At 50.7% G+C, this 15,988-nt stretch overlaps 1 protein-coding gene across 4 annotated transcripts in view; it reads left to right on the forward strand.

Moving 5' to 3' along the window:
- Positions 1-15,988, forward strand: part of NOL4L (nucleolar protein 4 like) — an 86,179-nt gene that overhangs the window by 17,519 nt on the left and 52,672 nt on the right. For all 4 annotated transcript variants that reach the window (XR_004619855.1, XR_004619854.1, XM_034641412.1 and 1 more), the window contains exon 4: positions 5,698-5,807. Coding sequence is in view for 2 of the 4 variants with exons in the window: in XM_034641412.1 (XP_034497303.1) it covers positions 5,698-5,807 (110 nt within the window). In the remaining 2 variants the exon portion in view is untranslated. The remainder of the gene's footprint in view (positions 1-5,697; positions 5,808-15,988) is intronic.

The raw sequence follows: 15,988 nt of genomic DNA on the forward strand, positions 1-15,988 counted from the left end.
GTGTGGCAGGCACGTGGGAAACATCAGCCTGTTGCCCCCTACCCTCTGTCGCTGTGCCACAGGGTCCAGACACAAGAATGCCAGTGTTCAGTTGGCTCCGCAGGGAGACACTGATCAGTCACCCCATCTAGGTGAGCACCCTGGGTATACAACCTGGATGCTGGGCAAAAGGGAAGGGCTTGGTTTCTGGAAGCTGCTAGTGGAGAGCCTCGGAGTCTAAAAGGCTCCCCTGTCTGCTTAATGGCCAGAGGCATTAGCTGCCTGGACTCCCCTCGCCAGCTGGCAGGGTGTCCCTTTCCCTACCCCAGCTAAGAGCCTGCAGATCTGATCTCCTCCCGCCATGCTGGCCTCTCAGGATGTGGCCATACTGCTTGCTCTTTCCTCCTCCCTGCCATGCCAGCCCTCCCCCTTCCCTCTCCTGCCCCAGGCCCCAGACTCGGGCCTGTGTTCCTGTCCCAGGAAGGTGGGGCAGGAGGGGGACAGGGAACAGGATGGAGACTTCTCGAGGAGCTGTTGGGAAAATGCCTGGCTTCCTGGCCTCGTGTTAAAAAGAAAGAAAGGAAGCAAAGCAGCCTTCCCTGCTTAGCAGTCTGTCCCGGGCGGAGCGCGGGGGCCTGGACAGTCCCGTGCCCTCCCCCAGCGCCAGGAGCACAAACAAGGGAGGCTGCTCAAGATCAGGAAGTCCAAGGATGGGAAATTCCAGGGCCTCCCGGCTCCACGCTCCTTTTCCACCACCCCTGACTGAGTCCAGGCGTAGAGGGGACAGAGAGTGAGAACCGGCTGTGCCCTCAGACCAGCCCCAGCTTCTGGGGAAAGGGGCCTCTGCAGGCACGCTCTGGTTTCCTTTGAGGTGACAAAATATAATGTGCATGGCCGCAAACTAGGAGTGAGCAGTGGGCAACCCCGTTATCTACTGCAGGGGCCCTTCCTCAGAGACTGAATCGTCCACTCAGGTGGTGATTCCTTTGCAACCAGGCCCAGACTCCTCTGTCTGGTTCCAACCCGCTCTGTGCCTGGCCCCTCCAGATTCTGCTTTCCTGTCCTGCCCCCAGGTGACCCCATTCCAGCTGGTTCCTTTGCCCCTGCAGTCTTTCGTACGCTGGCCTGGTTGCTGGCCTGGCCTGGCCCAGTTTTCGTGCTCACTTGCTCTGCGACACGGGGAGGGTGCCTCATCTGTAAAATGGGGGTACGAACACTGGTACCCACCTCCTGGAGCAGGAGGGCCTGCGTGGAACTCCTAAGGAGTGCTAAGTAGCTGTCAGCTAAGTGATTGAATGCTGTTCAGATCCTCTCTCCACAAAGCCATCTTGAGCTACTCCAGAGCCCTCCGAGCTCTTCCACCCCCGAGCTCTAATGCACTGGCCATCAGTCCCACCCTGCTGAGTGCAGGGCTTGTGCCTACAGGGTCCTCCACCTTCCCCGCCCCGAATGTACACACAGCAGCACCCCTTAAATACTTGCTGGCCTGCTGATTCATGTCCCTGGGAAAGAGGTTTTCCATCACCCTCTGAGCCAGCCCCAGGCCTCGGGTCTCTATTTCCACATCTGAACACCACCGCAGGCTGGCTGGTCTCGTGGCTCCTCTGGGCCCTCCTGATGCACACGTCCTTCAACATCCAGCCCTGCCTGGGAGACTGGCCCCTGGCACTGGAAGCCACGGGTGTCTTCGGACTGAGTTCCTCCATTCTGTGGGTGAAAGCTCAGGAGAGCTGCCCCCACGTGCTCCACCTGGAGGAGCGAGGCCCACTCTCTCCGAAACTTGCCGTGAAGGAACCACACCATTAGAGCCCAGCTGTGGAGGCCGGCACCGGGCTTGGCCTGGGTCACTCTACCTCATTGATTATTTTGAACGCCCGTCAAACCAGGCCTAGCTCTTGGGCAGGTTTCAGTTTTCCTTGGCAAAGAGTGTTGAGACATTTCTTTGAGAGGTTCCTCTGCCTCTCTCACCAGCAACCTGCTGGATCATGGCGGCCCCGTGACCCTTGTGAACGCCTGCCTCACCAGTGGTGAGGGGAGCCACTGCTAACCGCTTCATGTGTCCCCCTTAGCTTATGCGCATCCTGGCACATGTCTCACCTGTGAGCACATGACCCCACAGAGCTCCCGCGGGCCCCGGCTCCTCACCTCTTGCCTATCAAGTGGATCCTCTTGATGGGAGCCACTTATCACTTCCAGAACTGCGGGGCTTCTGACTGCCCCAAACCCTGCCTGCCTTTCTCTTCACCACGGTCCCACCACCAGCTCCCTGGCCCCCTCCCTCACCTGGAATGCCCCCCCCACCCGCCGTGATCCTGCCTCCCCACCAGAGCTCACTTCTGGAGACCCAGGGGCGAGCATTTCACTGCACTTGGATCACTGACGGATGTGTGTGTGTGTGTGTGTGCGTGCGCACGCTCAGGGCGGCCTGGGCGCTCAGGGCGGCCTGGGCGGCCTGGCTCCTCTTGTTGAGCCCTCACAGCTCGCCTCTGGGCGCAGGGGGTGGTTTCTGAGCTGTGACCACGCTGGGGAGGGAACAGGCCAAGGAAGACCCCTCCTCCCTCCTCCTGAGAGGGCCATCCCAGCCATTGCTTTTTTTCCCCCCTAAACCACACTGTACCTGGCTCTATTTTAGATACCTTCTCATAGACAGTCGTGGCATTTTAGGGAGGCCAGGAGTGTCCACCAGTAGAAAGAACAGAGTGGCCGGCCTCCGTGGATGACCAAACATGGAGAGTTGCCATGACACTCCATGAGGTCTTCCTTTGCGGCTCTGACCAGCAATCCTTAGGGCGAGGGTGGCCCTGCTCCCCACTTGTCACCAGACGGCCATGTCTTTGAGGAAATGAAACGGAAATGGCAGAATTCTCTGTCTCAAAACCCGGGATCTGAAAACAGGAACCATGGCTCTTTTGAGTGACACCATCTCCCTGCGGTTGCTCAAATGTCTGCCTCACATAGTGCTTCCTACGCTGTCGATGTGGCGGGGGAGGCTGGTCCCGACATGCCCCTGGGTGTCAGGAGGTCAAGTCTGGGCCGAGGGTGTGGCGGCAGGAAGAAGACCCAAGGACACGGAAGCTGATTTTAATCCCCTCACAGCGCCAGGCATCTGTGCGAAGGCACCGATGTGCAGCCGGACCAGGACCCTCTACCACAGAGCCAAGAGGGAATCTCTATTAAAAAAAAAAAAAAAATAGTTCAGCCCATTTTAAGCCAGTTTCTGAGATATGAGTGACATTTGGTTGTTCCTCGAAGAAAAAAACCTTCCTTAAAGAACATAAAAACTCTGAGTGTGACAACACGGCTTTAAAAAGCAAAACATAGTTCTGCATTTTCATAAAACTTGATAAGAAATGTTATTCAAGCTGTGTGGTCCCCAGAAATATAGTACCTCAAAATGACCCCCCTAGTCCCCCAGACCCGGTCTACACGGACTCCATTTTCTGTAGGCCTGTTTTATCCGTATCAAGCAGGGACTCCCTTGTCCCCTTTGGGTAGCTTCACCACCTTGTTTGCAGGGGCTTTTTTTCCTTTGTTGTAAAATATTTATAACATAAAATTTGTCATTTTAATAATTTTTAAGTGCACGTTATTTATATTCATACCGTTGGGCAACCATCACCACTGTGTTTCCCAAACGTTTTCACCACCCCAAACAGAAACCATGTAGCCATGAGGCAGTAACTTCCCATTCCCAAGCCCCAGTCCCTAATAACCTCTGTTCGACTTTCTGTCTCAGTGAGCGTGCCTGTTGTAGATATTCCGTCTAAGCGGAATCATACAGCATTTGCCCTTTTGCGTCTGGATTCTTTCACTCAGCATAGTGTTTCCAAGGTTGCAGGGACCTTCCTGGCCTGGCCTCTGGCTCCTCCACCGTGGCCCCGGCACCCACTTGCCCTTCCGCCCATCTCTCCAGCACGGCGGAGATGGTGGAGGGCAGGCTTTGGCCAGGCCAGAAGTCACTCCTGCTTCTCCTCCTCCTTGCAATGCTCAAATCCCAGCCCTTGAACAGAACTAGGCACCAGGGGGAGCTTTGGGCCAAAAGCCTGGAGTCTTGAAGGCAGGAAGTGGAGGCCAGAGAACAGGTAACCAAGACTATCCCCCAGGCAGAGGGTGAAGCAGGGTCAAGTGACTCACGGACCAAATGAGGCCCCGCTTAGGGTGACAGGCCCCAGCAGGTGACTCCAGGGTTTCGAGATTGGTCATGGGAGGCATCCGAAGGCATCGGAAGAGGAAGCTGGACTGGGGAGAGGGGTGACAGGCTCCCTTTTAATCATGCTCCCCATCTGCCTTGATTTATTCCTGTGCCATTTAGTCTGCCTGGTGTGGCACCCACGGTGGCAGCGAAGGTACAGAACGCGATGCCTGGGTAGTGTGCACTGCCGCGGCCTTTGCAGAAGGAACCTTAGCCGGAGGTTCGAAGAGTCACGGGACAGTCCTACCCTTTGACCCATGAATTCATTTTTTGGAATTTTCTAGAAAGGACACATCAGGGGCACCTGGGCGGCTCAGTCAGTTAAGCGTCTGACTCTTGGTTTCAGCTCAGGTCATGATCTTGGGGTCATGAGATCGAGTCCTGCATCAGGCTCTGCACTCAATGCAGAATCTGCTTGAGATTCTCCCTCCCTCACCCTCTTCCCCTCCTGCTGCTTACCTGTGCGCCCGTGCTCTAAATAAATACATAAATACATACATAAATAAAATCTTTACAAAGGACACGGTCAGAAACACATACCAATATTCATGCATGAAAATGTTCCCTCTAGTATTATTTATAATAGCCCCCAATAGGAAACAACCTAAGTAGCCAATCTTAAGTGAATGACTTAAATTATAAAATAGTGCACATCTATAAAAATGCTATTTGCAGAAGAAAACAAGATTTTTGATAGTGGGGGAAATGACTATGACGATGTTAGGCAAAACAAAAATTTTTTTTTAAGCAGACTACGTAATTTCCTGTATGCATTTTAATATCAAGTACATAAGGAAGAGAAATCACAGGGAAGAAAAAACAAACAGAAGCATATGCCAAGCTGCTTGGTGCCGTTATTGGGTTTTGTTCCCTTTTTCTTCTTTACATCTTTCCCAACTTTGCAAATGCCCTACAAAAGAAACATGCCTTACTTTGATCTTCAGGATGAGAAAGCAATACATGGGAGCACCAGGCCTCCTCTCCATGTGACAAAGGAGGAACCAGAATCTGGGAGGCGGGTATACCTGTGAGCCATATGGTACCTGCCCATGCTTTTGGGGGGACACTGTGGGGGTGGGAGATAGGGTCAGGTGGTGGCAGCGTGCGTGCACCAGAAAGCTGGCTCAGACTGGGGATGGGAGCATAAATGCCTTCGGGGGCCTGGCAAGTATCATACTCATGTGAAAACGTGCATAGGAAATGGTGGGGACTGTGGCACCACGGAGAGCTCACGCCCCGCAAGCAGCAGTGGTCGTTGGCCACGTGGCACCATGGGCCCTGGATGACCAGAACTTCCATTTCTCAAAGCAGCCAAACGTTCTTTTTAAGCTGTGAACTCCTACTAAACACTGGCACCCAGCTGCAAGCTTTCCCGGGGCCGTTGGTCCACGTCCACGGATGTGAGCTCTGGCCTGTTCCTCCCCCCTCCTGGGCTCCATGTTCCCTGTGTGGGTGACAGGGCGTGGTGCCTGCCAGGGGGCCCCGGGCACAGACTGAAAGTGCCTTCCTTTTTTTCTTTCTGCCAGAGAACGAACCTCCCTCCCCCCTGGTGTCCGGGATTATCGATTACAACATGCCCCTTACCTCCACGTACCTGAAGCAGATGAAGCTGCGGGTGATGAACTCCCAGGAGCAGGTAAGGCGTCGTCCCCCACCCTGCCTGGAAGCCTCCTAACCTGCCTGCGAGTGGCTGTGGGGCCACAGCGTGTGTAAACACACCGGAAATCAAAGAGGCCCTTATCTGGGGATCTGGGCCTTGCCGCCCAGGCTGAGGGGAGGGAAAGAATGTGTTCCCAGTGAGGGGGTCTGCTGGGCAGACCGCCCCGCCAGGTCTTCAGTGAAACCCAGGAAGCTCATGCTTCACAGAACTTTCCCCAAGGGCATGGGCGACGGAGGGGGTGTGCATGAGCTGTAGACCTTGGCTCTCGGTGGTTCTCTCTCGGCTTTGCCTTTTGTCTGCAGTGTCGCTCACCTCCTTTCCCCAGGGAGGTGAGAGAGGGGCCCAGGCTGCTTGCCTGTGGCCTCTGTCACTCTGGGGGCCCAGACAGGCCAGAAGGATGGGCCTTGGAGGGTGGCCCGTGTGAGATAAGGCCCTGGGGCCCCCTGGCTGTCCAAGACTTGGCAGCTGTAGATTGCCAAACGCTGTCAGGCACCATGGAAACAGGCTATGAAAAGAAAACCACTCTTGCCTGCCTCCCCACACAGTCTACCTTCTAGCCCTTTGCAAAGCAAGTAGCCTGACTGTCCTTCGAGGAAGGACTAGGTGAATGCCACCACCTCCCCTCACCACCGCCTAAAACCAGGGTCCTAATTTCTCACCTCCGGCTTCAAATTTTCTCATCTGTTCTGACCTATGAACCTACCATATCCTTGAGGCCTACCTAGGGGAATGGGTCTTTCCTCCCCTTCCCCCAGCTGAAAGTCTGACTTCCAGCCCTGGGTGCATGCTGTCCCACATACTGCCGGTCTCCTTGACAACCCGAGCATGCGTATGCAGAGTGGGTGCTGGCACCACAGCCAGCTCTGAGGTGATGTAACAGGACGTGTTCAGGTAGCATCTGGGGCTGTGGTACCCAGTTCGAGAATTTGAGCTGGCTGGCTTGAGCATGCCACGTGCTGCCCTCCCCTAAGGGAGAGGGGATGGCGTGTCCTCCCATCCCCATGCCCCAGACCCTAAGGGTTGAAGGAAATAAGCTTCGTTCTGGGTGGTAGAGTTGTTTGTGTCTCTGCGTCTTGTACATCTCACCTGAGGTGGTCTGTTCTGTGATGGTTATGTCCCTATGAAACATCGCGTGATCAAAAATAACGTCGGTGGGGAAAATGGTGCAGGGGTTTCTAACTCACAACGGCAGAAGTGTTTCTGTGCAGGAATGTCAGTAATCAGGGTGGTGCTTTTGTTACTAGTTGTAAAATCCAAACACCACTGTGCAGGGTCAGCATGACTCCCATTCAAGAGTAACTTCTTTCCCTATAACCGTCCACACTGTCAACGAGCACCTGGCTTCTCACACTTTCTTTTCACCATTCTCATCTGTCACCGTGAAGTGCAGAGCCACTCGAACAGCTGGTAGTACAGCCTCACGGCTCTTTCTTTCCTACAAAATGGTGCCAGATCCAGATCAGCACGGGAACCAGTAGTGGTCAGAGTCGCCCATGTCGTGATCCCTCGTTACTGGATCCCGTTGTAGTTTGTCTCTTGTTATACAAACTCTTATTGTCTGTGGGGAATTAAAACTATCAGTTAGGTATATTGGCAAGGGTTCAATCATTCAGCAAATATTTATGGAGCCCTACTCCATGAGCCAGGCTCTAGGGATGAGCAAGTCTTAAGGAACTACTGTTACTGGTTCTTCTTATGATTTGGGGGAAACAGACACTAACGAGAAAGAATCACATACCAATGCCCAGCTCAGAGCAGGTAGCAATAAACAGATGGGGGAAAGATGAGTCAGTCATCACAGCTGCACTGTGATGAGTGCCATGCGTTAGGACACGTGGTGCTGTGAGTACTCTTGGATGGTCATGACGGTTGAGTCAAAGCAGGGCTTTGCCTCAGAAAGAGATGCATGAGCTGTGGTGGTGGTCTGAAGGGAAGAACTCCAAGCTAAGGAAACAGCTTGTGCAAAGGCCCTGTGGCTCGAGGGAGGACAGCACCCATGAGAATCTGAGAAGCTGATATGGCTGGTGCAGAGAGCGTGAGGTGTTCTGTTGCTGAAGACAAAGGAGAGAAGACACACATGTTGGGGAAAGAAGCACTCAATGGGTATCTGTGAATGAGCCCAAGTTCATGAAACAAGATGGATGAACTACCCCGGTGAGGTTTGGGCTACTCACAGAGGAAAGGCAGATTGTGGGAAGGTGTTTTTCCCCAAAGCACTCCGAGAGTCCAGCTGGGGCTGACATTGAGAGCAGGTGTCTCAGAGTCAACTGTGTCTTCCTCGCCTTCATTCGTAGTTTCCCAGGTGGGAGTCCTTGGACAGTATCCGATGTTCTCCCTTGTGCTGCAGGAGATCAAAGGTGCAGACCTTCCTTGCACACACCGGGCAGGAGAAACAACATCGCACTCCAGCACTTGCCACATAGCCCCGAGTCCCTCAGGCAGTCCTGTTCCATGGCCGGGCACATGGTGAGACTCGCAATCCCAGTGCTCATCAGATTATTTATCTGCAGGAGCAAGGAAGGGCCGAGGACCCAGAAGTCGCTGATTCTTCAGCTTGCGTTGGAATGAAAAATACGTATATTTGAATTGGTAGCTTCTCTCCTGTAGGGAAGCCAGAGCTGGGCTCCCCTTGGGGTCAGTGAGTGGCCTGCTGTACAGACGCAGCCAGGGGCCCGGCTCTGCCACTGTCAAATCCCATGTGCTGACAAGGCTCTGAAAGTGGCTTCGTTCCCTGAAGCATCCCTCTGACCCCAAAATGCTAACGGAGGACACCTACCGTGTTTGCAAGTCACTCATGCAGGCCGTAAGGAAAAGAAACCCAATTCTAAAGGAACAGGAGCTGGGATAAGTGATATTTTATTAATGCCAAACAAAGCTCGACATCTAAAAACTCTGGGTGAGAAAAATCTCCATAATTCGTTTTTTCCAGGATGAGATATCCAGGAGACAAATAGTGAGGCAAATAGAACGATTTCCCCTCGCTTTGCTTGGAGCAGACAATGAACAGGTGGTGGGGTTTACGAGTGAACTGGACAGAACCACATTATTTGTTGTCCAGTTGTGTCAAATTAATATGTGGGGAAATGGGCCTTTCTCCACCGAGGTTATTAGGTAATACGAAAATCTAATAATAGTCACACAAAGAAAAAAGGTTCTTCTTGAGGTCTGATTTAATGCAGCAAATACGTATGGTGTCCTCAATGTGTGAGACACTGGGGGGTGGGGGGTCAGACGCCAGCCTCCCAGGGCTTCCACCGGAAGACATAGAGCCCAGAAGCTATCATCGCAGTGGCCACAAGGAGCTGAACGTAGGGGAGTGTAGTCTGATACACTCTTTTTTCCCCCTTATTTGGGAAAATTCTTATAAAGACATAAAACGGAAATCACATTTAGTTGTACCGAGGAACGTATGAGGAATACATTTTCTTGGGGGCAGGAAGACTTCATGAGACATGGACTGTCTTGGAGAATGCTCTGTAGTGTTCCCTGATGAGGCTGCAGAGAGGGGGGCCGCACTTACAGGGCCAGAGGCAGCCACCAGTGTCACCTACAGCGGCTGAGTTGGCCAGTCCCCTTGTAGGGCTGTGTGCAAGACACGCCGAAGAGGAGCGCTAAGTTCTCCTCCACACGGCACTGGTTTTCTTTTCTGCGTAACTTGGTTTTCTTTCATTCTTCTTTTAATTACACAGGTAACACCTGGCCACAGTAGCCAAAAGCAAAAGCATGGTGATAAAAATTGCCGTCATCCCACCACTCAGGTCACTGTGAATATTTTGGGGTCCAGCCTTCCAGACTATTTTTTTTAAGATTTTATTTATTTATTTGACAGAGACAGTGAGAGAGGGAACACAAGCAAGGGGAGTGGGAGAGGGAGAAGCAGGCTTCCCGCCCAGCAGGGAGCCCAATGCGGGGCTAGATCCCAGGACCCTGGGATCATGACCTGAGCCGAAGGCAGACGCCTAACAGCTGAGCCACCCAGGAGGTGCCCCCAGACTATTGAATAGAAAGAGGATTATCTTCTACAAAAAACCTGCTTTGCTTTTCCAGTGTTGATTTTCCATATTATCAGAGCCTCTTTACCCTCTGGGCCTAGATCTTTCTACCTACCACATAAGCTGGTTTTATAATTTTCCTGTCAATGCACTCGCTCCTTCACCCATATCTACCCACCCATCCACCCATCCACCCATCCACCCATTCACCCATCCATCCATCCATCCATCCATCCATCCATCCTTCCATCCATCCATCCATCCTTCTATCCATTGCTCACTGTAGCCAGGCATGGTTGCAGGTCCTAAGGATATAGTGGTGAACAGAAGTGAGTCTATGCCCTGCAGGCTCTCACAGTTCAGTGAGAGAGACAAGGAAAACCAAAATCAACACTCTGGGGTCTTAGAGGAGGTACAGAGGAAGGACAAGGGAGTGAGCTGGGTGGGTGCTGTTGTAGGCATTGGGTTATTAGTAATTAGGCAACTGTTCTGGGGCACCTGGGTGACTCAGTTGGTGAAGTGTCCAAAAACTCTTGGTTTTGGCTCAGGTCTTGATTTCAGGGTCGTGGGATCGAGCCCTGCGTTGGGCTTTGCACTGGGAGTAGAGCCTGCTTAAGATTCTCTCTCTGCCTCTGTCTCTCCCCCCTTTCCCTCTCTAAAAGGAAGAAAGGAAGGAAGGGAGGAAAGAAGGAAGGAAGGAAGGAAGAAAAGAAGGAAGGAAGGAAGAGAGAAAAAGAGAAAGAAATATTAATTTAAAAAAATTAGCCACCTGTTCTGTGTGGAGCACTTCACACCCTTTACCCCTTGCCCTCACAGCTCTACAGGGTCCCGTTATTATCCTCATTTTGCAGGTCTCATAGCTGCGGCTCCGAAAGGTTCAGCACTTGCTCAAGGTCACACAACCACTGACATGAATGAAGCTCAGATCTCTTCCATCCCTGAACCTGTGGGCCCCAAGCCCTGCTTCTCTGCACACTTACTGAACAAGGATGTGCTGATGAGAATCTGACGCAGATGTGCCGCCCGTGGGGTTGGTGGAGGGAAGATGTCCTTGGCAGAGATGCTGACAGAGCACATCAAGGGTTTTGTTTGGCCTGGGAACTGGGATCTGCCTTAAATATACGATGCTTAAGGAAATACTGCAAGAGGAATCTGGCAGGGGACTGGGGCTGGGAGGGAGGTCACCCCTGCCTTGTGAGTGCTCAGCGATCTGCAGGGGTTCACATAGAACTTGATGTGCATATTATGGGTGAGGTTATCCTGATCTTTCCTGAGATTCCCATGTTTGAACCAAGACCCTAATGTAGAAATCCTATCCAAATCCGGAAGGAGAGAGACAAATTGTCTGTATTCCTTCCCCTGATACATACTTCCATTTTATAGATATGGAGCCTGAGACCCCCGGACCCGCTCTTTTTTGGTTCCTACACCCCCTCGATTCCTTTGCTCCGTCCAGAGTGGGAAGGCTGTCAGCACCTTCTTCAGCCTCCCCTTTCTCCAGTTCCTGAAGCAGCACTAATGTCCTGCTAATGGTTTTAATGGTTCTCCCAGCAGCGCGTGAAGTGGTTTGAGCCCCAGTGACCGAGGCTTTTACTGTCTCCATTAACCTCTGCCTCCCTCTCCACTGCCTCTCTCCTGGCCCAGAGTTTTCCTTGGGTCCTACCGGGTAGGAGAGGAGGGGGAGGATTCCCCTTCTCTTCTCCACAGCACACACATGGGCCCTGCAAGGTCCACAGCCCCTGCCCGGGGCCGCTGGGGTCTCCAGAGCTCGGGCCCTCTTGCTCCTTGCAGCCAGCCAGTGTGGAGCAGCCCTTTCTTAGCCGGGATGCCAGCCCACCCGCCATACAAAGACCCTAGAGGCGGGCTGGCAGTACCAGTTCCAGTGCCTACCAGCTGTGTGACTTGGGGCGGATTGCTTCACACTCTGTGCTTTATTACTTGGGAGTAATAATAATACTCCGAACTCACAGCGTTGCGCCAAGAGTTAAATGACCCAGAACATGTTCAGGACTCAGCACCGTGCCCGGCATGTTAGAAGCACGGGGAGTCTCAGTGGCCTGTACTGCCGTCAGCGTCCAGCAGACTTAGTAGTGACCTTGACCAGAGACCAGGGCCGTACAGGTGAATAAGCACATAACTGTTCTCAAGGAGCTTTTCTTAGTAGATGGGACAGCAGCCACGGAGCTGTGACCCAGACAGAGAACAGAGGCCAGAAAGGGCCAGGAAACTGCCAGGTGGTTCAGGAGACGTTCGCTTATTTTAAAATGAGATTTGGGGGGCGCCCAGGTGGCTCAGTTGGTTGGGCATCTGCCTTCGACTCGGTTCATGATCCCAGGGTCCTGGGGTCCAGCCCCACATCGGGCTCCTTGCTCGGTGGAGACTCTGCTTCTCCCTCTCCCTCTGCCTGCCGCTCCCCTTGCTTGTGCTCTCTCCCTCTCTGTCAAATAAACAAATAAACTCGTTAAAGAAAATGAGTTTTGGGCTCTCATTGTAACCCCCCTGGGCAAAGAGGGCCCAGGTGAGGGAAGTTGAGAGGTGACTGGCTCTAGGAGACCTGAGCTGGTGAAGGCTGGAGCCGGTTTCGGGGAAAGGAGGAGGAAGAAAGACTAAGAGGAGGAGGCGCACAGCATGGGCCTTACTTGCAGTGAGGCTGCATGAGAGCCCCTTCCTCAGCCAGCACTGGGGAGCTGGGCAAGGATTTGGGCAGGAAATGAACACAATCCAAGTGTAGAACTTTCTCAGGTTCCAATCTCTGTAAGTGAAGGAGGAAATAAGCCCATTCCAAAAAGCTCTCCACATTCGCTTGTTTTTTTTTTTTTGTGATAAAACATTTGTAACATGAAATTTGCCATTTTAACCATTTTTTAAAGTTTATTTATATTTTTTAGTAATCTCTACACTCAGCATGGGGCTCAAACTCACAACCCTGAGATCAAGAGTCGTGTGTTCATCAGACTGAGCCAGCCAGGTGCCCTGTCGTTTTAATCATCTTTTTATAAAGATCTTATTTATTTGTTTGAGAGAGAGAGAGAAAGAGAGAGCAAGCATGCACATGAGCGGAGGGAGGGGCAGAGGGAAAGGGATAAGCAGGCTTCTAGCTGAGCAGGGCAGCCCACAGGGGGGTCGATCCCAGGACCTGAGCCAAAGGCAGATGCTTAACCAACTGAGCCACCCAGGCGCCCCCATTTTAACCGTTTTAAAGTAGACCATTCAGTGCATTAAGTACCTTCACAGTGTTGAGCAGCCATCACCACTGTCTCCAAAATTTCTTCATCACCCCAAAGAGAAACTCTGCAACCCTTAAGCAGTAACTCCCATTCTTTCCTCTCTGGCCCCCAGTAACCACGGTTTTACCTTATGTCTCTATAAACTTGACTATCTAGGTACCCCTATAAGTGGCATCACGTATCTGTCCCTCTGTGTCTGGCTCATTCACTTAGCATAATGTGTCCAAGGTCTGTTCATGTCATAGCAGGTGTCAGAACTTCATTCCTTTTTATGGCTCAGGAATATGCCGTCACTTGCTAGACCACATTTTATTTATCCCTTCACCCACCGATGGACATTCGGGTTGTTTCCACTGTTTGGCTAACTGCATTCATTTTTTAATCTTTTGGACCAGGTTGCAGAACAGGGAAGAATTAAAGCAGGACTCTGTTCCTTTTCTCTCTAAGTTCTTGCCCCTCTTTGTGGCTTTCTTTTCTCGTGAACAGTCAGCCCCAGAAGGACCCCAAGAAATGGGTAGACCCAAAGAAGAAGTGAGAGCCTGTCACTTAACCTAAATAGTGCCTGACTCACAGGTCTCTTACCTGTGGAGAACCCATGAGCACTGACTCTGATACCCAGATTTAAGAGCTTGATAACAATAATGATCTCAGGCACCTGGCTGGCTCCGTCCAAATAGCGCGTGACTCTTGATTTTGGGGTCGTGAGTTCGAGCCCCATGTTGGCTGTAGAGATTACTTAAAAAAATAAATTATTTAAAAACAAAACGATAATGGTCTCCTCCTTCCCCTTCCTCAGGCTGCACTGCAGCCCAGGTAAGGTGTGAGCTCAGAGGAGAAATAGCAGAAAGCAAATGTTTCCGTGTCCCCTGTTGTGGCTCAGTGTACATAACCTTTGATGGTCTATTAAGGAAGCAGAGGTTCTGATGTATTTCTTTAAAATTAAACAGGTAACCTCCATGGAATAGAAATAGACTTTAGAACTTTTAAACCCCTAGAAAAAAAATAAAAGAAAGAAAACCTGATCAATGCAGCAAGAGTAATTAAATGAGGGAATAAAAGAGGAAGCAACCAAAGGAGATGTAATAAATAGAAAACATAAATAAGCTAACAGGAACAAGACCAAATACCAGTAAATCACAGTAAACGTAAATGGGTTAAATTCCACTGCAAAGAGTAAAAAAGCCTCCAATGAGGTTTTTTAATAGCAAAATCCATTTGGTATTTACAAAAGACATTTTTTTAATGACACAAAAAGACAAAAAGAAGAAAGAGAAGGCAGTGCTGCTGCTACTATCAAATAAGTAAATGTTCAAGGCAAAAAAAGCACTAAATAGGGCAAAGTGAGACATTTTATGTTGATCAAAGGCAGTTTCCCAGTAAGATTTCAGAGCCTCTTGACCTTGGATGTCTGCCCTTGGGGGAGGTTGAGGAGGTGGTTGGTGCTGTGGAACAAAAGTAGCACCTTCAGGCTTCACCATGAGAGGCAGCACCCTTCTTCCACGGCCCCGTCATCAGTCTCTTCACCTTTTGCAATTTGTGCTACTGTGTTGCTATAGCCACTTCTCTAGACCAGTATCTTCAAACTTTGAGCACCTCTGTTTTTGCTCTTGGAAATGTGCATGGAGTAGTATATGGAGCGGACCCTGTGGAACTTGTGAGAGTGTGGGTCTGCTGCCTTGGTTACCTGGAGTTTAGTCCTTCTCCTCTCCCCACTGGGTACATCCACCAATGCCTGCTGGGACCACTATCTCAGTTCCCAGCCTCCTTCTTTTCTCCCAACTCCTGGCCTTCCTGGTTTCCTTCTCTTGTTCCCTCTCTTGCCTCCCACCTCTCAGACACCCTCAGCAGGCCTCTAGGACCAGCCCACTGTTACTTGTTATGTAGTTGAACTGAGGGGGCACAGCTTGCCTCCACGAGAGCCCAAAAAGGACCTGAAATGGCTCTGGCTCCATTTTCAAGATCTGAGAAGCTATGGCCCAAACCTTTTTCTGTCTCAGTAAATCCCTGGCACCGGGGAAGGTTTGTGCTTCAGCGGGAAAAACAAAAAGCAGCTAAAATACTGACCTTGACCAAGGCTTCTGTTTGGATTTTTCAGGCAGAGAATGATCCTTAGAACATTTCTGCTGTGAGATGATGTGCAGGTGGGCCAGTTGCTCTCAGATTCTGCCCTGTGCCCATCAGACCCTCCCCCATAACTCCAGGGTGATTCACGCTCAGAAACAGCATCTCAAGTGGCCCTTTATCTTTTTGTTGTTGTTGATTTGTCTTCATTTTTATCAATAAAATACATGTTTTAAAAATCATATAGAAAAACAGCAGACCCTGCCCTGGCCTCCCCACTTTAATTTCTTTTTTCCAGAGACAGCCTTTTATCTTTTAGCTCTCTCTTCTGGTTTTACCTTTTATTTCTAAGTAACATATGCTTATGCTGCTGGTTCTTGATTTTGAAATTCGGGCTGTTTTGGTTGATGTTGTTTAATTTCTTGCTGTAGGAGATAAGTATTTATACTAATACACCCTTGAATAAATACATGTAGCATTTCCCCTTCTTCCATCTCTCAATATTATCCATACCTCTCTCTTTGGATAAATCACTTCATTATCTGTATTATTACAACTGTGCATATATTATTCATAGCTGAGCCAGTTAGCATACTGTGATTGTGTTTCCTTTCTTTTGATTCTCCAGAGTTAGCCATTGCCTCTTTTTCCCCCAAACTTAGCCCTTTATCTTTTGATCTTGCTTATGATGTGTGTTTTGTCACTTTTATTTTTATGTGCTCGAATTTATCTTTTTTTTCTTTAATGGTTTCTACATTTGAGTCTTTACAAAGCTGAATGATTCCACTCTAACTCCATGTTCTCTTTTAGTACTTTCATTTTTTAAAAAAGATGTATTTATTTGAGAGAGAGAGAGTGCAAGAGCGAGTTGGGGGGA

The sequence above is a fragment of the Ailuropoda melanoleuca genome, chromosome 13 (assembly GCF_002007445.2).
Source record: "Ailuropoda melanoleuca isolate Jingjing chromosome 13, ASM200744v2, whole genome shotgun sequence".
In the NCBI taxonomy this organism is placed as follows: Eukaryota; Metazoa; Chordata; class Mammalia; order Carnivora; family Ursidae; genus Ailuropoda; species Ailuropoda melanoleuca.